We start from the raw sequence: 22,107 nt of genomic DNA, 5'->3' as shown, positions 1-22,107 counted from the left end.
GCTATGCTAATTATGTTTTGCTTGTAATGATTAAGCAAAAATGACACAAGATTCATTCATTTTGCCACCATTAATGGAAGACAATGTCTGCTTCACTACTAGCTAGTGAAAGTGAAAGAGGATGTGTTTTCAACTTAACATTACTGATTATGTCCTGATAATCGAATCGAATCAAATCGGCTAAAAGCTGGACAGGAATCAACTCATGTTTGTTCAAAACAGCAAAAAGAATGGCCAACTACGTGCATTTCGACGAGTTGTCTACGAACTAAATGGCTTGGTTTTACAAGCTAAGGAATGTTTAGTTCATGCTAGATTCTCTATGGATGGAAAATGATGAAATTTTTTACAAAGTTGAAACTAGAACATACTTTTCTCATCAATCATGATGAGTTTTTGGTTGTAGAATTTCATCCCCACATGTCGGATACGCCGTGATGGTTAAGTTGGATGATATTAGCATCTTGTATTCCTTCCCTAGCTTCATCCCAAATCAAAGATGCATTTGCTGAATCCAAGTTAACTATGATTTTCTTGCTTCCCACAGGAGATTTCTCCATAGTCAATCCCCCAGGACTTTCGTTCGAGGTTAGGCAGCTTTCGGTCGAACAATCAGCCCTTTGGCAAGGAGGATTAGCTTGCAATTCTTCTGTGCCATTCACTCTTTCCATCCCCTGTGATTGCGAAGCATAGAAACCAAGAGGGTCGATCGAGGAACTTCTCGGGCTCTTACGATCTAGTCCTTGAGACTTCTTGCTGTCCGAGTCCGAAACCGCTCCTTCAATGAATTGATCTGCAAGCATTTTACAAGCTCTCTCAAGCATTGCCAAATATCTTCGCTCAGCATCCTGACGAATTCGTAGATGCTTCTCTGCCTGCTCAAGCGCTAGTAAGGTCAGCTAGCTGAAGAATGGTACAAAAATCTCCCTTGCGCTAGCAGTGTATCATACATTTTAAATCCGAGATTCGAAACATACTCGAGCACAAGGATAATCAACTAAGCAAGCAATCTAACAACCAGAAACTTAGCAAATTTGGATCATCACGGAATCTGTCCAAAACCAACATCAAGTTCCATCTTAATGTCAAGGATGCGAATTTTACCTCGACTTGCAGATGTAACTTACTTTGCACTTCCATTTGTGCTCTTAATGCCTCCTTGACTTCATAGCCACTAAAATATATATCTAAGTTATAAACAGTTTGAACATACTTAAAATCTTGGAACATTCAAGGCATTATCACAAGTATCATAAAGGAAGGAAAAAAACTTCTCAGCTTACTCGGTCATTTCAGAAATTGGCAAGTCAGGAGAGAAATTATTGATACTTGGACTTCCTAAAAGATATGCACCTGATGTTCATAGCACCAAGCCATGAAGAAAGATTTAAATATTTGGACCAGACAGGTTAAAACTTTAAAAAAATTAGTAGCTAGCGCAAATACTGATAATGGAGTTGAGTATCAGCAGACTCATGGAGGCTTTACATCACATGATAAACAAGGGGAAAAAATAGAGATTTATCCCTTACCATCTTTAGAGGCCTCACCCATATCCTTCCCTGATTGCTTACCTAATCTGTATTTCTGTAATGAAGGAGAGCAAGCATCATGAATACAAATTCACCATGAACTCCAGCAGTATCAGAATTCTTACATAAAAAGATGCCTTTTTAAGCCATTATGATCACCTGGAGGTGGCTCTTCAAATGGAAGAGAGTCAGTCCTTTCACATTCATTGTTCGCATTATTGCTTTTGGTGTAGCTTCTGCACCAAGTGTTCAAATGTCAAACCCTATCATTGGTTAGAATTCAAATACGACCCCATATTCCCCACCCTCGCCCCCACCAAGACATCCAATCAAAGCACGCAAAGCAGACTCTCTGCTGCAAACATGTGGACTTTAGCGGGTTAAGATTCAAACCTCCAACCTCAATGGAAGGAGTTGATACCTTGACTTCTGAACTATGCTCGTCTTGGCACAAGTGAACTTAATGATTATAATCCCATTTGATTTTTGTAAAGCTACAGTCTTATGGTCAAACATGTCAAACATGTCAAACATGTCAAGCCCTCTTCGTCTTCGGAACAAAATAAGTAACAGATCTTCAAAAAGAGCATAAAAGTTCAATTGACTTCGTCAGATTTATAATTAGGTTTCCTTCAGAAGTCTAAACAGAATTCTTAGTTGCCATACAGCTTAGATTTCTAGAACTAGAGATGCTGCAGCAGATTTTCAAGGAAGAAAACAAAATTTTCTACAGCGATTCGTAAGCCTTTTTCCTGTTTTTATCAACCTTGGAGGTTTTCTCTGTCAGAAGGGTCAATTTGAGCTAATCATCGGATTCTTAATCCGATCATTTCAACTAAAAACACAGACTCTGAATTGTTTCCTAATGAATGTCCCAAGCCCAGAGTTAGGTGATGCAAGGTCTGGTATTATCATCTTAATTAAAGTGAGACAAAACAAAGTGACACCCCAACAACATCAAGATCATCCATCCACTTTCTAAATCTACTCCATTTATGAGCCATTTATAAGCACAAACTCCCCCGACAATAATCATTTGTGAACATTCTTTAAAGCACTTAAGTTATGTAATCTCACAATATTCCTGAAACCAAGCAATAGAAACTAGCTGAACTTCCGAATTTAATTACTCTGGAATAACTGAGCCTGACCTCCCATCCCATTTGTCTAAAGTCTAGTCCCATGTTCTTTTCTTTTGGGTTCATTAGCCATAAGCTATGTAATTTATACATTTTATACCAGCCCAAATACTGGATGCTCTTCGTGGAAGGGGAATCTTTCAACAATATCCCCGAATTATTGAAGCTCCTGACATCAAACTCACCATTTACATTGTTATTCGAAAACCGGTACTAAAATGTAGGCGTTCCAGTGCTTGACCCTGACGGAACACAATTCATTTCAACGCAATAGCCAGGTCTCCTAATTCAAGAGAGCTTAAAATGAAAATCCTAGAGTAAGTAGTGCCAACAATAGGTACTAAAAATCCAGATGCATGAGAATAAAAGCTCAGCTGAACATTACCAAAACGAACAAAAATCGATTCATTGAAGTAAAAAAGAAGAAGAAGAAGAAGAAGAAGAAGAAGAGGAAAGAGTACTGACTGTTAGCACCACCGAGTTGAGTAACAGCATCGACGAATCGCTCGTGAAGATCGGTAGTCCACCGGAGTCGAGGTTTGGGATCTGAAGTCAAGACGAGACAAGGATCGCCCCTGTGGGGATGAGTGAGGTCGGAAGCAACAGAACCACGGCTGCCATGGATCTGGATATCTCCTTCAGGATTCACAAGTCTTGGAAACATAACCTTCCAAATCGCCAAAAGAAATGCTGAAAGTGAAAATCAGTCAACACCGGAAAGATACGATGAATTTTGGTCTCCAAATTTTCTAGAGATACAAAAGAGAAGATGAAATCTGTTGGGGCATTGAATTACAAAATCGAGCCTCCAATCCCTTTCCAAGAACTAGACGGCGAAAAGGATGTAGAGAAAGAAGAAAGAGCTAGCGAGAGAAACAGAGGAAGTTGGCACGAATTTCAACGGTTTGTCTTTTTCTGTCATCATCGGCTTCAATGCACCAATTAGTCCTCAAATTTGAGAATGCAACGTAATAAACGACAGCGATTCCTCCATGGCAGGGGCAATATGGGAACTCAACATTTTCACCCCCTCAAATTTTTTTAAGATAATAATAAGTAATTTATGATTTATAGTATTTTATTTTATTTCTATTTCTTATTCTTAACTTAATTAATCATCTAAACTTATTAAAATTATTTGAAGTAATAGCTGAAATCGAAAATAAATATTATTTATTTATTTTCATGTTGATATTCAATTCTCAAATATTCTAGTTTCAAACATTTTATTACAGACATCTTATACAAAACCATCAACCAAGCACTTCAATACACAAGATACTGTGTCAATTATGGAGCTCTCTTCTACTTTGTGTTCATCCATCTCTAGGATTATGGTTGGTAAGAATGCAAGTGCTTGGCCCATCTTCTAGCAGCTCCGAATGGATGGATTGTGATGATCCCATCGTTCGACGCTGCTAATCCTCCTGCTTAAACTTGCACCCTCTTCCCTGTTTTCGCGACCAGCTTCATTGAAAGTAACATCATTGTTGCTCTTTATTCCTAAACTTAGCAGGGTCTCGCCTGCTTTCATACACTCCTCGCTGCTGCCGATCTCGCCATCGATGTAGCTGTATCTCACGCTGACATGTCCTTCATTATCACTCAACAGATTGTCGATTACAATTATCTTTTCTTCGTCGCCTCTCAACTCTGCAATATTAATGATGGTTGATCTGCTGCTTTCCTCAACAATTTTTAGTTGGATGTCTCTGATGATTCCTCTAAATACTTTTGTCATCAGGAACTCTTCAAACTCCTGCATTACAAAACCAGGTGAAGTTCGGAACCCCAATCCTACATGAAACCAATGGATTGGGACAGTAGGAGATTCCAAGTTGATAAGACGGTATGGCTGAATTCGGCTATCGGATAGATGCAGGACGGAGGAGTTGGGATTCTTGTGGGTGCTATCCTCAAGTATCTTAATAGCCTTCTGCAGCCCTACCACAGCATCTGCCTGCCCCATGTAGAACAGATGATCAATGACTTGTAAGGCAGCTCTCTTTCCATAAGATGTCATCCGCCTCAAAGGGAACACACTGGTTGCAGAAGATGAGTAAATAACGATGGCCAAACAGTCGATGGAATGGAGGGAGGAAATCACTAGGGCCATGGCTTGCTTCAGGAGCCTCAAGTGCGGGCCATTGGAACACACAACTAGGACCAAGTCAGTCGCTCTTTGATGTGCCAATTTCACTGAAAGGTAAGCTCTTGTCCTGTTCCTGGGCTTGGCTGTAATACGAGGTGGTTGCAACAAGGGAGAGGGGCTTCTGTAGGGGAATTGCTGAGGCAGTGGCGGCCGAGTTAGGCGGTTGTAGCAAAGGTAACAGGGGGCAAATCTGCTCACTTGGATGGGAGGACAGAAGCTTGATGGGGTCAAATGTAGAGAGAAAGAAAGACGAGAATGATGAGTAGGTGTACGGTCAAGCTCGACACAGTCATCGTCATCGTAATGGCTGGAGAGCAGGAAGGATCTGCGGTTGATGCGGGATGTGGCAATGGAGTCACCAAGAATACGGAGAATAGGATCAATCTGGGTGCAAAGTGGGGCTGAATTCCGGGGCAGCTGAGTCCATTGATCTCGACAAATGGGGCATGTGACACTGCCATGACGGACATTGGATGAGATGCAAGAGAAATGGAATGCATGAGAACACTGTGCGGTGAAAATGGCCTGCCCTGGACGACACCCTTCGGTTTTGTAGATTAGAGGATCAAGGCATATCGGGCACAGATTCTGCCATGCGAATCAAGAAAAATATGCAGGTAAGATAATTGATACTCAAAATAGAAAGAACAAGCTTATGTTCGAGCACAACTTTCATAATTGTTATTCATTTATTAATCATACAAGTATATTTTGTAGTTTAGTATTAAACATTTCTCATTGTAATCTAACATATTAATGGCACTTTGTCATCTAACACATTAATGATAATGTTTTCACTCAATTGTTGTTCTTCAAAAGCAGAAAATTCTTTTGAAACCATCTTCCAAATAAAGCAGGATCACAAAACAAAATGGCTACAGAAATTGAAATTGGTTTCTGCACTTCAACTCAAAACCAACGACGTTATCTTTCACTAAGATAAGTTGCAGAAGGAGAGCTAACTAGGCAGATCTTTCATAGGGAGTTAATTACCTTGGAAGGCAGATTGTTCGAGGTTCTTGATTCTATTTGTTCTGCAATTTCAGCTTCCCCAACTTCTTCTACAGCGTGCTTCGGTTTTTGTGCTGACGAAGCAGACAAATTCGAGACCTATCAAAAAAAGTCCAAAAAGAGGAAAACCATCAGAGTCACCACAGAAGAAAAATTAGGACTGACCAGACAACCACCGTAGCTGTACAAAACAAAAACTCATATGCAATCGAAATTCCATGAAAATGGAGACGTTAAGCTGCTTGTCAAAAGAGCGAAAAAAGAAAATACACAGGAAGAAAGAAAACGGGGAACAAGAGAACAACGGCATTTCAGGAAAAAAAAAATGAAACGAAAACAACGATTTCAGCCATGAATTCAAGCAATTGAAGCAATGTAAGGAACAAAAAGGACGGAAGAGAGCATACAGAGCGAGGTTTTCTACGAGAGGTGGATCGGCATGCATATGTAGCAACAAAAATCTTCCTAGCAGCTTTCTTCAGAAAAGATCCTCTTCCCGCACCGCCGTTGCCGCCACCAGCCATTCTAAGCTCTCACCACTGCAGCAACATGGTACGCTTAAGAAGAGTAGAAAGAATCGAATGAAGAAGAAGGAATGAGGCAAATGAATGGCGATTCTGCAAAATCCCCTGAGAGTGCGAGGTTTCAGAGAGAAGGAAATGCTCCTAAAAATGGGAGTGGAGAAAGTGGTTACAGCTTTAGATTATTCAACGGCGTCCCTTCCCTTTAATTATTTCCCTTTTTCTTTTTTCAATTTTTTCCTTTCTTTTCTTTTGGCATTTTGATTAAAAGGATTGAAATTTGATCTCTTTATTGCCTTTTAGTATGTGTTTTTTTCCCCTTTATCTTATTTAATTCTTTATTTTTTATTTACGTTAAAATATATATATATTAAAAAATGAGCAAATACAGCACTATGGTGGTAGTGTATACACTTTATTATTGAATATTTCCCATATTATTAAATAAAATATTATTTAATTGTATAGGTCCAACTCTTGTACTCCATGGAATATTTTACACGTACTTTAATAATATATTATTTTATTTACTCGATCTACACCAATAAATAAAAATAATATAAAAAATTACTAATACTTCTCTTATAAAATAAATGGCTAAAATATTATAACTTCTATCTAGATTAAGACAGCAAGTGGTGTGTCAGTGTCTGAGCGAGGAGGTTAGCTCCCTAGGGATGGATTGAGAGAAGGGTGTAGAAATCTCTCTCCAGTAGACGTATTTTAAAATTTTGAAGAGAAGTTTGAAAGGGAAAAATCAAAGAGAACAATTTCTGTTAGTGATGGGGTTGAACGGTTACAAAATGAGCGATAAAGATCACATCTAAATGAAAGTGATTTTAAGAATACGAAAGTCGAGAGAGGCTAAGACTCAATAATATAAACTCCAAAATTAAGTGTTTTTTTAATCTTAAAAATAATTAAAATGAAGTATGTGATGGGGATGGAAGAAAATGTTAGGGCAATTAGGTTAAAAATTGTATAGAAAACAAATGAAATGAAGAGGGCGGTAAAAAGAGAACGTGAAAAGTGGAACGAACCTTGAACCTCGACCTCATCTAACATGTTGGGTGAATGATGCGTGCTGAGAGTTGCATACGCCAATTGCTCACAAATTGCGTGACCCAATTTCCAAAACCTCCAATTTCCATTTCCCTAATTTCTTCATCAATCTTCCTCTCAAATCTATTTCTTCTTCTTCTTCTTCTTCTTCTTCTTCCCCTGATTTCATTCTTCATCTTCTACTAATCACTTTCCGATCGAAAATGGACCGCCGTAACACCAAGAGGCCAAGAGAATCGTCGTCGTCGTCGTCCTCATCATCAGCCGGTGTAAGAAACGAGCAATCATCGCAGCCGGAAATCGGAAACGGAGAGAAGCGCCAACACGTCGAAGGATTTGGAAGGTTGTTTGATTTGGATCTGTCATTCGGCGTGTTTGATTTCCCCTGGTTGAAGGACAGCCTGATTTACTCCAAATACGAGGACTGGAAAGTTGAGGACGTTTTCTTCACGTCCTTCGATGGAGTATCCACTACCGCCGATATTGCGCTTACGGAGTGGTCCGAGCAATTGGTGTGGTGTAATCTACCGGATCCTTGGGAGGAGGAGTATGAGGCACATGTGGCACCGGCGACGGCGACGGCGGTGGAGGACGGGGAAGGGCCGGCCGGGGAGGGTATGGATTGTGTTTGGAATTCTCTACTAAATCAACCGCTTCAACAAGGGAGTAGTAGCGCGTTGTAGAATCATACGTACAGTGATGATTTTGCTCGTCTTCTTGTTGAGGCTCTGTTCTTGCAGAGCGATCCGATGCTTCCTCCTATGAAATCATTTTGATGGATTTCTGCGACTTTTAATCATATACAATGGAAATAAGGGTGGAAATGGATTTTCAATTTTTTTTTTTTTTTAAATTATTTTTGGAACTTTGTTTTTGAACCATAATGATAGATTTATTTAATTTTTGAATTAGGATTTAACCTGGGCAACTGTTCCGCTTGAAATCGAATTTTTAATCTCTCAGTAAAGAATACATATGAATTACTGTCGAACTATGGCAGTAATTTTTTGGGCATTAATCAAAAAGGTGAATTTTACTACAAAAAGAACAGTAAAAAGGGGGCAATGGCTGGTGAAAGGCAAGTATTTCAAGAAAATAAGTTTTTTTTTTTTTTTTTTTTTTTTTAAAGCACAATTGAGACAATAAAATATTAAGAGTTGTTTGAAATTTGCTTTTATGAGATTCGAAAAGTAGTTTTTTTTTTTTTTTAAAGCACAATTGAGACAATAAAATATTAAGAGTTGTTTGAAATTTGCTTTTATGAGATTCGAAAAGTAGTTTTTTTTTTTTTTTTTACAATTAAATAATTTTTTTTTTAATTTTATGTTTTAAGAGAGGGTCTAATATCTCTCTAAATTATCAATTTTACAATTTATTAAATTTAAATTTTATGCCTCAATATTTTTATAAGATTTATTAAATTAATGAATATTATATTAAAGTAATTTAATATTACTTTAATTGATTGTTGGATAGATTTGTTAGTTTTTTTAAATGTTAAAAACTCAAGACCAGTAAAGTTTATTTAAACATTTTAAATACAATAATTATATGTTTTATTACACACCGAATAAAAATCATTGGAAAAGCTTGTAATTTTGTTTTATTTTATTAACCATGTTTATATATATATATTCCTTTTTCTAACATTAATGAATGTATTCGTGAATAATTACAAAATAATTATAACCTAAATAATGGGAGCAATTTATTTAATCTCTTAGTTTCTAAAATAATTTAATAAGTATTCAAATTTTCAATTTTGTATTAACTAAATCTTAAAAAAAAATTCTAATAAACCAGTAATTTTTTTAAAAAAATAAAAAATTTAGAGATTAAATATATACAAGTTCAAATTTTATTACTTATTTCACATTTTGTTTTAAAAAATCAACCGAAGTTATGAAAATGAGCAAAAAAAAAAAAAAAAAGTTCAGAAACAACAAAAAATTGAATTAATAATTTTATATCGATCAACCAATGCATCGTGATTTGTGTGGAGACATACCGTTGGGTTAGAGAACATTACTTACAAGTGAAGTAACATAGCCTACAATTCTATCTCCCATTCAAATATCACGTGAGCTCTACAATTCTGGTTCTTATAATTCCTCTCTACTTTAAATTCCCAACAACTCTCCCATAAAAAAAACGTATATATATATATATATATATATATATATATATATATTTGGAGAGTGATAGGAGAACCCAATAAATAAAATAATCTCTATCACAAAATCAAACAGAAATATTTAATACTCCCCTAACATTATAAATATTTCAAATAGGGTGTAACAAACAAATGTCAAAATCGTCAATTCAAACATAGCTCAACTCAATGTATGACACATCTTAAAGAGATATTCTTTCAAATTGAAAGTCCGATCCCACCCGAAAAAACAACCAATGAAGCAAAAGGTTCTTTCACCGCATGAACTAATGAATTCAAATCAATGTTGATTTACAATTGAACTGACAGCACAGATTGATGATAGCCTAGCATTCACAGAACCTGGCTATTCCTTTAACACAGACGCTTCTTGCTTCAATATTCACATTTCACTGCAGCACATGAGAAATGATGAAAAAGAATGGAAGAAAAAATTGAAATTGAGGCACAGACAGATTGAAGTCAGCTAGTTTCTACAGGTTCAAGGTTCAATTGCTGCAACAGCCGCCAACTTGGGAAGATGATCCCTCTCTGCCTCCTGCTGGTCCTGGTATCCCCCCATATCCAACTTTGATTCCATAAGACTGAAGATCACACAAAATGCAGCATCAGCAACACATATGCAGCCATTCCTTGATCGTTATGTGCCATTACATTACAAGTAGAACATACTCTTTTTGTTTGGTTAAAAACATTAACATCCAATTCATTCTTCCCATAACGAATCAAGAGTTCGTCATCTTTAACATTCAATACAGTGCTATAACTTTAATTTCACCAAAATTATTGGATACGAAAGGTATGTCGACGTAGAAAAGGTAGAGATGGATGCTAACCTCATTTGAAACGTCAAAAACTCCATCCTGAATCTTCTTGAATATGGTTGCTGCGGTCCTTACAAATGCCTGCAAGAGAGATTGAGTTTCTTAAATGCTCTAAATACTATACGATTTACACCCAAACAAACAGATTTTATGTAATCACCTCTTCAACATTCTGGGCAGTTTTGGCAGATGCCTCCATGAAGACTAAACCGTGCTCCTTTGCAAACTGTTCACCCTCCTCTGTGCTCACAGCTCTTCTATGAGCAAGATCACTCTTATTACCAATTAGCATAATTGTCATGTTTGCATTAGCATGCTGCCTCGCATCTTCTAGCCAACTAACTAAGTGGTTGAAAGTTTCCCTTCTGAATAATGCATTCACCAAAATCTCGTGTAAAATAAGGAGCTTGGTAAAGGGAAATTAGAACGAAAAACTTCATGCAATAAAAAAATCTAATTGGGTATCCATTTTCAACGTGACTTCAAAGGACCACTTCCTGACAAGTCCAATCTTTATAATTATGCATATAAAACCAGTATTAATAGGATGAACTTGCAAGAACTCAGCATTCGCATACTAATCAGTCATTCAAGAAGAAAAGGGAACAAAATGAGACCTGGTGATATCATAGACGAGCAAGGCACCAGCAGCACCCCTGTAGTAGGACCTCGTGATGGATCTGAATGACTCTTGGCCGGCCTGTTACAGTCGTACAAACTTTTTAACAATTAGAATTGTGTAGACACTGAGGATTGCCAACATGGAAAAAAAATCTTGACCAGATGGTAATACAACAAATTTCATGCTTAGACAAGAGATCATCATTATGCACAGATTCCACAACATGGTCCAAAATCATGCCAATTGACAAAAAAAGGAATGATTGCATTTTAAGGAACAAAAAGTTACCTAAACACTAATCAGTAATAGCTCATGGACAAAATATTAATTACCATTCCAAAGATCGATGATTTTATCTCGATCCCAAAATTTGTTGAACTAAGGAAATATATATACATATATAGTAATGCATCCAACTTGTGGCTTGCCTTTATTAGGCGGAAAGTATCAATGGACCCACTTGTTCAATAAATTATGAACTAGACAATAGAAAAGGTATACCCTAAGAGCGTGAGGAAGTAGCTAAGTTTGGTTCCAATTACAATATGCACAAAAAGAAAATGCAAACCCTAAACATTATAAATGTACATGGAGAATGACAGCATATTTTGGAGACTCCTACACTAAGCGACAGAAAATTTACAAGTTACCAAAGAAATCATGCCACAAGAATATATATATACCGTCTCTCGACTTCATAAGAATCACACAAGTCTTCGATTTAGGTAACAACAACAAACAGAAAATGAGAAACCAGGGGAATATACCGTATCCCAAATCTGCAGCTTAATTGGCTTATTTTCAATGGTTATCATCCTGGCTCCGAATTCGACCCCGATAGTTAAGTCATGAACAGGCTGGAATCGATTATCCGTAAACTGAAGAAGAAGACACGATTTCCCAACTCCTGAAGAAGACGAACAATGTGATTCGCAACAAATATATCATAGAAATCGAGCGGGGGTGGAAAAATCTCATTTCGGGGATTATAATGAAATTGATCCAAGCAAAAGCCGAGACCGAAGAAACCACACGACGCGCAAGAATTCGAGAAACACAAATGCAAACCGATCTTCAATTGGAACATTATGGAAAGGAAAAACGATCCAATAGTTCGGAAGGGTGAGAGACGTACCAGTATCACCGATGACGATGTACTTGAAGAGGTAAGCATAAGACATTGTTCGGACAGGATCTGCTTCAGACTACACGGATTAATCGCAAGAAATGTATGATTTCAGTTTGATTGGTGTTTAAAGAACTCTACAAAAGCCGAAGATCATCGTGTAGATTCAAGAAAATCTGAGAAATCGAGAGCAATTCTAAAGGAAAGAACGAGAAAGCATGGAAACAACGTAGGCCGGAATTACTGTGATGCATTTTTCTAGTAAATTTCGATTTTTTTTTTTAAATTTCTAATTTTTATTTTTTTTTAAACATTTTTTTCTACAGATAATTAATACCGAAAAAAATACAGATATTTCTCTTAATATTTGAGGAACAATTTAGAGCAAACAAAAAAAGAAAATTAATTTAAAAACATATATCATTTTTTAGTTATTATAGCTAAATATGGTGACTAAAAATGATAACTAATTAAGTGATAATTTAAATTTTATAAACTAATTCAAAGAAAAAAAAACATATTAAAGTAAATGTATAGCTAAGAGGAGCTTATTGTATATTCAAAGAATTAAAACAAAATCTATAAATAACCTTATTCTAAAAAATTAGTATAAAGTATAATCACAGCCAAATTAATCAGAATGATATTAATTTGGTGGTAATTAAAATTATAGTGAAATTAGACAGCCATTGCCAGAGTCTCAAAGAGATGAATAAGACAGAGTTCATAACAAGAAGACAATACAGGTAAGCTAAGAGAAGTAGAGAAGAAGCTTCCTTCCATTCTTCTCTGAATTTCTGTTTGTTTGATCCCATCGCCATTTTAGGGAGACTGATTGAGCTTAAACTTGTAAGTGCTGCAATCCCCAAGCCAAAATGGCGCATTCGATTGACCTCCATCGGCTCTCTTGTTCTGATATCCTGGATAATCATTCTTGCAAAACGGTACCGTTTCCTGCAACTGCAACCCCGCTTTCATGGCTTCCTCCACTAGCTCCCATTTGTTGTAGGGTTCCCCCTCCTTGTGTGTTACATGAATCTCCCCTTCCCCTTTCTTCAACAAAACCCTAGCGTTCCTCAGAAACCCTTCCACCAGCTCCTTGTTCAATCTGTGGTTCCATTGGATCATCCATTTTCAAGCAAAATTCCTACATTATAATTCAACTCAAAGGAGAGAGAAGAAAATCGATTACTGAATTTGGCAGAAACTGTCCTCGCGGAACAGGAATCCGACGTGAGGGAAGTTGTAGACGATGCGATCGAATCTCTGTGTTCTGAGGAAGAAATGTTGACTCATATTTCGAACGTCGATTCCGTAGAATACTAAACATCCTCTTTCTTCCAGCTCCCTCACATTCCTAATTCCGTCGCTGAACTTCCTTTCAAGGTCATCTGGAATCGAAAAACAGGACAAATGGAATCATCAACACAGAGAGAAAAAGTCACAGTGAAATCATAAGTGCGATTATGATCTAACCTTGAGAATCACGGCAAGTGGCTACGATGTTACGAGCAGATCCGAAGTGATTGGCCAGACACAGGGAAAAGGAAAAATCGCCTTCTCCGACGAGTAATATTCTGTGTTTCGAAGAGTAGTGTTTCCTCCATACTTCTTCTTCCTCGTCTTCATCTGACGATTCCATTTTTCCTTCGTTTTCCGGCACTTTCATCAGCGATCGCTCTCGTAAAACTCAAAATTTGAATCGAAGATTTGAATTCCAGAACTGCGATGGCGATTAAATTCTTAGTCTTCTCGATGATCAGAAAACGAAGATGAGGAGTCAATGGGAGTCGTGCTTTTGAAACCTTTTTTCTTCCTGTGAAGTGACAAATGACAGTTCACGAAAACACTGTTTAATCGGTACTCTACGCCTTTTTTAAAGAAGGAATTTAAATATACATTTATTTATATGTGCAGTTGGAATTACAAAAATAGCCTCCAAATTATTGGAGTGAAGTTAAAAAAAAGTGCAGCAATAATCCCGAACCTTTTATTAATTTATTTTTTTTGTCTTAAATCCAGATGGTGATTTAATAAATAACGATCAGAGAACTAACTGGTTTTATTGGTTAATATTGTAGTTATAAATTTTTATTAAATTAGATTAATTAATTATCAATTATTTATCCTTACATAATCACACTATTTTGTAAATTTTTAAATAAAAAATGAAAATTCCAAACATTTGGTTTATAAAAAAATTGTATCTATTTTCTTATTCGTAAATTTAGAAAATAAAATTAGTTTTTGAAAATGATTATTTTTTAGTTTAAACTTAAAAAAAAAAAAAAAAAAATGGATATAAACTAAGAAACTCATATCGTTGAAGATGGGTGTCTGGTTCAGACAGAGGTATTAAAATAGTCAAAACATGTGTAGCATCCAGTAGAGATGACTCCCTTTACATTAGGATCATCAATAGTGGTTTTCTATCTGATCTTCACCACCTGGGAGAGGCATTCTCTCAGCAGAGTAGCCCCTATTTCTACACTATATATCAACAATTTCAGTAAGCAAATACAGATCTCTTCAAGAAAGCCTAATTATTTTTCACCTCCCCCGGAGTTATATATCTCTATTGAATAGCATTGAAAAGGGAAAAAAAGGTCTTTAACTTTCTAAGCACCATAAAGCAATCTTCGTAGGAAGGGGAGAAGGCAACCGGACCTGAGCACCAGCAACGGTAAGCAACCAACCTTGTTACTTCAGGATGATTTTAGCTTGGCTAGCTCACTCAAGACGTTGTTCAGAGGTTCGGTAAGCTTGCTTCTTTTGCTCTGCTTTGTATGAAATCATGTTGAAGCAAAATAAATTAATAAATCATAGTGTCATAGGATCAACATTCCAAACATGCATAACCACTCCAACCCCATCTATGGAAACATCTTTAAAATGTTTTGACTAATTCAGATGTAGTAGGTTCAAATGACTGTCCCATGAGACTAATGGATGCGTGTTTTGACTAATTCAAATGTGGTAGGGTCAAATGATTGTCCCATGAGATTAATCGACGTGAGTTTTGACTAATTCAAATGTAGTAGGGTCAAATGACTGTCCCATGAGATTAATCAAGCTGCATGCAAGTTGACCGAAACACTCATAGATACTCACTAATATAAAATGGTATCAGAACTAGACACTGAGCGATGTGCCAGCGAGGACACTGAGCCCCGAAAGGGGGTGGACGCCAGGCGGTGTGCCAACGAGGACGCAGGGCCCCGAAGGAGATTGAATTGTGAGATCCTATATCGGTTGGAGAGGGGAACAAAGCATTGTTTATAAGGGTGTGAAAACCTCTCGTAGCAGACGCATATTGAAAACATTGAAGGAAAACCTAAAAGGGAAAGCTCAAAGAGGACATTGTTTGTTAGCGGCAAGGGAAAACATTGAAGGAAAACCTAAAAGGGAAAACAGACTAATCTAAGTACACTTTTCATTTTTGTAACAGGATTTAACTGGCTATTAAATTGTATGATCAGAAGTCCTTAAAAGCACTTCAAGAATCATTTAAGAACAGTTCAATTTTAAAAAATGACCTCTAAACAGGAGGGCGGAGGGGAAATTATAAAAAATAGAATGACCAACTTTTTACTAAAAAAAATTACAACAAGACTAAAACACTACAAGAATCGAAGTATAGAAACTAAATATGTGTTTTAACTATGTTCATATGGCATGGTGATGTAAATTACAGAAATTATAAAAACTTAAACTGTACCTTCAAAGATGGAACAAGAGCAAAAACTTCATCAATAGTGTCTGGGCAGACATTAGCAATCACACATATCTACGTTAAAATTAATACAGGTCAGTTCATCATTCTAAGGAATTAATTTTTAAGAAGGCAAAAAAGAAGATAGATATAACTACCTCACTGTCCGCTACACCATATTTCTTGAGGGTTCTAGAAGCTTCAGTTAAGCACTAAACAGAGTTTGAATGGACTAAGAAGAGCACTATACAGCACACTAGGAGTGCTGGATTGGTACAAAAGCATAGTTCCACAGTAGTATATAATTTGTTTCCATCCATCGAAATAAATAAAAAGATATTAACAATATAACGTAATAGCACATTCATCAAATCAAGGATACTCAAGAACGGGTCTAACCGACTCGGTATTTACATAGTGGTTGGCTCGTTTAGCATATTGCAGCCCCCGATCAAATGACCTAAGATAAAAGCAAATCAAGCTTGTAAGCTCGTGAAAAATTTTCTTTCCAATAAATGGTTAATAACATTCACTTACGTAGGGATTTTGATGGTTGGATCTGCTGATAGAAGAACCATCTGATCTTGGATTCCCTGTAAAAGTTGTGCAGCCTCACAGTCCATAAGGCATTGGCATTTAACATTCTTGGGAAGTTCTGCACGTCAATTAAAAACCAACACAACAATAAACAGCATAATTAAATAGCATACTGAGACCAATCTCCTATCCCAGCAGTAATAAATAAACTGAGGCCTCAGAAGAGGAAACAGTCAGTTGCCCATAGAACGAGGGAGAAGTCACAAAAAGATGAACGCACTAGCACCAAGATTTCTTAAAATGAAGAATAACTTTAAAAACATCCAAGAAGACAAAAGCAAATGTTGCTGTTGCTTACATGGAAAACTGAAATTCAAATTTGAAACCCCATAAGCACGGCCAAATAGTAATATCAGTCGACATCACATACTAGAAGATGAAGGAAGGCAGCTCAAGATAACTTTTTTTTTTTTAACAGAAAAAGTATGGCAATATCAATCTTCCATAATATGAATAATGGTAAAACTTAATACATATTCAAAGTCAAGGTAGTACCCACCTTGCTCAATCTTCAGTTCTAGCGGTTGTTGTTCCTTTGAAACAGAAGCCTTCCCACCATTTATACCTTTCCCTCCTTTACCCAAGTCACCTGCAAGCCATGATTGCGAAGGAGACAAAGTCAGTGAATTGCATTAGCAGAAAAATATCAGGCAGATGAAGGTAGAGAAGTAAAGATAAGAGTAAAATTGAAAATAAAATGATCACTGAAATCAAATACCATTTTTTCCACCGAATTTCATTGAAAGATTGATATGCGCATCAACTGACCCTGCATGTAGGATTACATCCTAGTTATGAAGTTTTATGTAATAAGCACATTGATTCAGACAACTAACCGATTGCACATAGAGAACATTGGTACATCAAGTGACTTGTATGACATAAAAAGTATCATTATTCGCGTGACAGAAAAGACTACTCACCTTGAGCATCGAACTGGACTTTCCTTCCCTTCTTTGACTTCGACAAACTGTCATCCTTTCCTTTTAGAGAAGCTATGCAACAAGTCAGGAAGAAAATGATACATCGGATAGCAAAATGAAGAGTAAAAGAGAAGAAACCACGACACCAGAAAAAATGTTCAATCATGCTTAATTATCCTAAGCAATCTCGTTAAAATGCCCAGCTCCATAGAAATTATCACTAATTATATAGTTAATGATGTGCTCTGAAAAATTTAGCAAACTACCTGCATAATCTATGGAAAGCTGGAAGGAACGAGGGTTCACAAATTTTCAGTTCTGTACAAACAGTCGTGATGGTTGCTTTAAAATCGAAGTGATTCTCAAAACAAAAAACCTCAAAAGACATTAACAATACGAACCATCCTTGGAAGCCAAAGATTTGAGCGAAGACTTTCCAGGTTTCTTCTGCACTGGAAAACCCTTTTCGCCTTTCTCCGACATTATTGAAAATTGTTGACCCCGCTTCAGTTGGATTAAGCCCAAAGCAAAACCTACTACAGAAAACGAAAATTAAGGCGTTCATGAGATGCTTTCCTAGAACCGAATAGAGAAATACGGGCAAAAACATTAAGGAAAAAGAGTAAAATAAGAGGGAAGATGAGGAGACTACAACGGCGGAGTGGAAGGAGAAATGGACCTGTTGTTTGATCGGAAAACGAGAGGATCTTCCCTTTCGTCTTGCGCCACGGGACGTGTCCTCAGCTTTCAGTTCTCGAGGATTCAAGCCAATACTCCAAATTACAAGCTTAATCCTTGCGTTTTTTAATTTGTAAATTTGTGTCAACAAAATTAATTTTTTGCATTTTTAAAATTTTTTTTATCAAATAAATATTTGACCTAATCATTTTTTTTTATTATTAATTCACAAACCTAATAATCTAAATTTTGAAAGTTAAAGCTATTAAATATAAATTTAGCTGTTTAATTTAAAATATATAGAGACATATTAGATATTTTAAAGTTTAAATAACTATTTGACATATATTTATCATACTTCCTCAATTTTTAGGATAAGAAATATAATATCGATATAATAAAAGTTATTAATATTTAACAATTTGAAAATATCAAAAGTAAGAATTTAATAACCAAAATCAAACTTCAAATAATAATAAATTGATAAAAAGTTTAAATATCAAAACTACACTCCAATTTTAATCATCAAAATTTCATTCCATAATAATTTATTTTTAGTTTTTCTAATTCGAGATTTGAAACAAAATTAATATTTTTATTCCATTAATTTATATAGTGGAAATAGTTTTTTTAATTATATTATTAACCATGAGATTAGATACTAAATTAAAATGTTGGGTGATAAATAAATATATATAAAAGGAAAAAAGCTAATTATTGGGTGAAATGCAGATGAAATAAAGGGTAAAGATAGTCTTTGAACATTGAAGCGATGGGTTTAAAAAAGAAGAAACAAATGAAAGCATTAAGAACCAAAAACCACAGATTATAGTTCATAAACCTAACCACAATTTGTACTTGGAAAGAACGAAGAAATTATCAATCAAACTCAATCGGACAGCCATTGTGACAGACATCTCAGGTATCATCAACTTGCGAGTGAAACACAAAACTTGGGAACGTGGTCGTGATATCCCTGCCCACACAAACACAAAGTACATCATCAACTTACTCAGAAATACAATCAATCACTCAGGGAGCGAATGAACAATCATAGAAAATGCAGCTCACTCACTTGAGATATTGGAGAGTCATGTTCTTCAAAAGTGATGGATGCCTTGATACAAGGTTTCGCCACTCTTCCTTGTCGATCTTCCCGTCATGTTTTGTGTCAGCTTCTTCGAATGTCTGCATTATCAAGAGACATCCAGTTTTAAGTTCAGCAGATTGGTCAACTGAAAGTTAAACCAGAATAGACTAACTAACAGACGTGATCAGATTACGAAGAGAACCTTGTCAATGATACTTTCTATAACATCATCCGATAGATTCATGCCAGATTCAGCCAGCGTAGCCACAACCATTTGCTTTACCTACACAAACATTTTATCGTATAAAAGACTACAATAATACTGGTAATATAGATCCTTGATAAAAAGATAGCAGGTGTACAAGAAGAATTAGAAATTGGATTTCGTAAAAAGATTCTGTAACATCTTTATCTATTAGATCCTTGATAGTCTTTAAAGATCATTGGTATCATCCGCGTAAATGTTCAGAAAAGATCATCAATTAAAAAGGGCAGCTGCTATAATAATAAGTCTTTAAATGGTCAGCACCCATGCAAGGTAATTGATCAAATAGAAATAGAGAATGTACTGGAGAAGCTACCTCCTGTCTCTCAATGAATCCTTGCTGTTTAAGATCATATAATTGGAATGAAACTGCAAATTATTAAAAACATGAGATCACATGCTAACTTAAAATACAAGACTATAGTGATAAGGAAAGCTAACACCAAAAAAACAATTCCAATATCTGTAGCACCAACAATTAGTTTTTTTTTCCTTTTTCCAATGGATTGTACAAAATTGAAGGCATTCACCCATGCCCAAAATATTTTGATCACACCATGTATGAAAGACAACAGCTGTGTCATTTTTCTTGGTGGATGGACGTGAGAAAATTAACAACAAAAAGAAAACTTACACTCGATTTTATCATCAATAGGGGCATTTGGATGAAAGACAGAAAGAGCACGTGCAAATTCTTCAAAATCGAGTATTCCATTGTGCTTTGTATCAAACAGGTCAAAAACCTACACAGATGCATTACAAAAGTCGTGAGTAGTAAAAACTAGCAATAAACCAGGATATGAATCCAATAATTTTTACCAAAACAGCAGATATTTGAAAGAGATAATAGTGTGCTAAAATAATGGCATACACCACTTCTCATGAAGAACAAACCCAATCCCCATACAAACAAATAAGGTTTACCCTATCTGCAAATAAGCTCTCTTTTTTGTTTGTTTTGAACAGTGCCAGTTGAAATTCTTCCTGCAGTATGATACAGAGGGAGAGTCAAAACAAAGGAAAAGCGAGTGTGGTTCGAACATGAAAAGAATATCATCTTACGACACGATTGAAACCACCGTATTAAAGAGGAAAGTGGAACAGAACAATGCCTTCTCCACTGGCTATTACCTTATTTATCAGCCCATCATCAATCACTGCACTACTGATCTTCTTAAACAGCTCATACAATGCCTCTATTTCACTTACACTGACTGCAATAGAGAAAGCAAACAACTTATGACTGCCAAAATTTACAACCAAATAAAAGAGTGAAGGTCTTATCAACACATTTATCCTTGATGTGACACATTAGTTAGACCTTGAAAGGAATATGAAAGGAATCAAATATCCACGCCAAGAAATCAAAAGGATGATTGGGTCAATTCTAGAAACATACATACTGTCTCCCTTGCAAGAGCCTCAGGATCTTGAAGGCCCCTAGGTCGCCTAGATGTATCTGCATCACAACAGTTTGCTACAGCAGCACAGAAATGCTTTATTCCCTCTAGGCATTGAACCATGATCTTTTACAGATGTCAAAACACTCCATACCTGCGCCATGAATTAGTAAAAAGATGTTTGAACAATTATTTTGAAACAAGCTCATGCGAAAACGAACATGACAATCAATCATCAGCATCTCTACACTAAACGGAAGCACTATTTCATGAAACTGACATGATTTATCAATGGAAAATCTAAAGATATTATTCAGGATTCAGATTGCTCTAGAATTAATCCTCTAATCCCAAATCAACAAATCAACAACATCGAAGCAATGAATCGAGTTGGATAATAACCAAAATGAAAATAAACGGAACGAATTACAATCTCATTCAATTATTCTCTAAATGAAATGCCAATCACGATAGCAAACAATTCAGATGTAAGGTATAATCCGAGATGACAGCCTCTTTCTCAATCATAAAAAAACAGAAAAACAATCGATCGAGCAATAACATGATATAAAATTAGGGCTTGAAAGCAAATTTTGAGAACTAAACAAAGATTACATTAATAACGCCAGAAAAAGGAAGGAGAAAGCACCATCAAAAAGGCTGAAAAGGAAGATGAATAGAAAGAAAAAAAAGTGGGGATCTTCTTGTTTTACCTTTAAAGAATCCGGAGAGAGAAACCGTTGCAGGATGAAATCGAATTTGAGCCAAAATTCTGATACATGGCTACTAATCCTCTTTTTCCTCAAAAAAAAAAAAAAGGACGGCGTGCATTTATACGGAGGAAATTCTAATTTATAATTCCCTCAGGTTTTATTCAATTATAGAAAAAATATATTTATTTAAAGAAACTTTTAAATTCTCATAAAATGTGTTTAAAATAATAATAAATTAAAAATAACGCTTTGCTGTTGTTTTTTTATAATGTATTTTGTGAAATCATATTGGTTGTACATAATGAAGAAAATATTATTTAACATAAATAATATTTCAAAAAATATTATTTTATTTCTTAAATTAAATAAAATAAACTATTTTCTTTTAATCATGCACGAAAATAATCTAAGTTATAGTCGGAATCCATTAGGAATTTATGACCACATTCTCGATAAGACCCTTTTATCTCTTCTTTCTCCCTGCTCCAATTATAAAAGAGGAACCGGGAGGAAAGTATCAGCAACAATAGGCAAAATAGCGCATGATGTTTATATCAATTTTGGTGG

The 22,107-nt window shown here is 35.8% G+C and overlaps 5 protein-coding genes and 1 pseudogene across 14 annotated transcripts; all 6 read right to left on the bottom strand.

Moving 5' to 3' along the window:
- Positions 1-112: 112 nt before the first annotated feature.
- Positions 113-3,624, bottom strand: LOC111497132 (protein PHR1-LIKE 2-like). The gene is made up of 6 exons (XM_023147802.1): positions 3,137-3,624; positions 1,692-1,768; positions 1,533-1,587; positions 1,284-1,353; positions 1,105-1,174; positions 113-875 (listed from the first exon to the last, which is right to left on the bottom strand). The coding sequence occupies exons 1-6, from the start codon at positions 3,333-3,335 to the stop codon at positions 411-413; spliced, it is 936 nt and encodes a 311-aa protein (XP_023003570.1). The 5' UTR covers positions 3,336-3,624; the 3' UTR covers positions 113-410.
- A 203-nt stretch (positions 3,625-3,827) lies between these two features.
- Positions 3,828-6,548, bottom strand: LOC111497219 (annotated as a pseudogene).
- A 3,175-nt stretch (positions 6,549-9,723) lies between these two features.
- Positions 9,724-12,473, bottom strand: LOC111496973 (ras-related protein RABB1c-like). The gene is made up of 6 exons (XM_023147568.1): positions 12,172-12,473; positions 11,804-11,943; positions 11,032-11,114; positions 10,575-10,779; positions 10,427-10,495; positions 9,724-10,174 (listed from the first exon to the last, which is right to left on the bottom strand). Exons 1-6 carry the CDS (start codon positions 12,215-12,217, stop codon positions 10,079-10,081), a joined length of 639 nt encoding a protein of 212 aa, XP_023003336.1. The 5' UTR covers positions 12,218-12,473; the 3' UTR covers positions 9,724-10,078.
- A 306-nt stretch (positions 12,474-12,779) lies between these two features.
- Positions 12,780-14,052, bottom strand: LOC111497233 (uncharacterized protein At4g26485-like). The gene is made up of 3 exons (XM_023147968.1): positions 13,639-14,052; positions 13,355-13,553; positions 12,780-13,270 (listed from the first exon to the last, which is right to left on the bottom strand). The coding sequence occupies exons 1-3, from the start codon at positions 13,829-13,831 to the stop codon at positions 12,985-12,987; spliced, it is 678 nt and encodes a 225-aa protein (XP_023003736.1). The 5' UTR covers positions 13,832-14,052; the 3' UTR covers positions 12,780-12,984.
- Positions 14,053-14,482: 430 nt separating this feature from the next.
- LOC111497005 (DNA-directed RNA polymerases IV and V subunit 4-like) lies at positions 14,483-18,238 on the bottom strand. 8 transcript variants are annotated; one of them, XR_002720545.1, is made up of 11 exons: positions 18,074-18,238; positions 17,796-17,930; positions 17,395-17,454; positions 17,190-17,240; positions 16,971-17,060; positions 16,412-16,529; positions 16,257-16,334; positions 16,033-16,066; positions 15,881-15,949; positions 14,732-14,939; positions 14,483-14,687 (listed from the first exon to the last, which is right to left on the bottom strand). XR_002720545.1 is itself a non-coding variant. In XM_023147614.1 (10 exons), the coding sequence occupies exons 2-10, from the start codon at positions 17,875-17,877 to the stop codon at positions 14,868-14,870; spliced, it is 666 nt and encodes a 221-aa protein (XP_023003382.1). In that variant the 5' UTR covers positions 17,878-17,927; positions 18,074-18,236; the 3' UTR covers positions 14,691-14,867. The 8 variants fall into 8 exon arrangements, 1 of the variants encoding a protein (XP_023003382.1); XR_002720544.1 differs by having other exon boundaries at positions 17,796-17,927; positions 18,074-18,237; XR_002720543.1 differs by having other exon boundaries at positions 17,395-17,466; positions 18,074-18,236.
- Positions 18,239-18,789: 551 nt separating this feature from the next.
- Positions 18,790-21,639, bottom strand: LOC111497003 (calcineurin B-like protein 3). Of its 3 annotated transcripts, none has more exons than XM_023147611.1 (9): positions 21,541-21,639; positions 20,827-20,981; positions 20,559-20,641; positions 20,352-20,411; positions 20,062-20,170; positions 19,744-19,796; positions 19,365-19,445; positions 19,148-19,260; positions 18,790-19,048 (listed from the first exon to the last, which is right to left on the bottom strand). In XM_023147611.1, the coding sequence occupies exons 2-9, from the start codon at positions 20,948-20,950 to the stop codon at positions 18,991-18,993; spliced, it is 681 nt and encodes a 226-aa protein (XP_023003379.1). In that variant the 5' UTR covers positions 20,951-20,981; positions 21,541-21,639; the 3' UTR covers positions 18,790-18,990. The 3 variants fall into 3 exon arrangements, with proteins under 3 accessions (XP_023003379.1, XP_023003381.1, XP_023003380.1); XM_023147613.1 differs by having other exon boundaries at positions 21,477-21,545; XM_023147612.1 differs by lacking the exon at positions 21,541-21,639 and adding an exon at positions 21,443-21,509.
- Between the last annotated feature and the right edge of the window lie 468 nt (positions 21,640-22,107).

This window comes from Cucurbita maxima, unplaced genomic scaffold (genome assembly GCF_002738345.1).
Source record: "Cucurbita maxima cultivar Rimu unplaced genomic scaffold, Cmax_1.0 Cma_Scf00023, whole genome shotgun sequence".
In the NCBI taxonomy this organism is placed as follows: domain Eukaryota; kingdom Viridiplantae; phylum Streptophyta; class Magnoliopsida; order Cucurbitales; family Cucurbitaceae; genus Cucurbita; species Cucurbita maxima.
The sequence above is the reverse complement of the archived record's forward strand: the minus strand, read 5'-3'. Positions and strand labels throughout refer to the sequence as shown.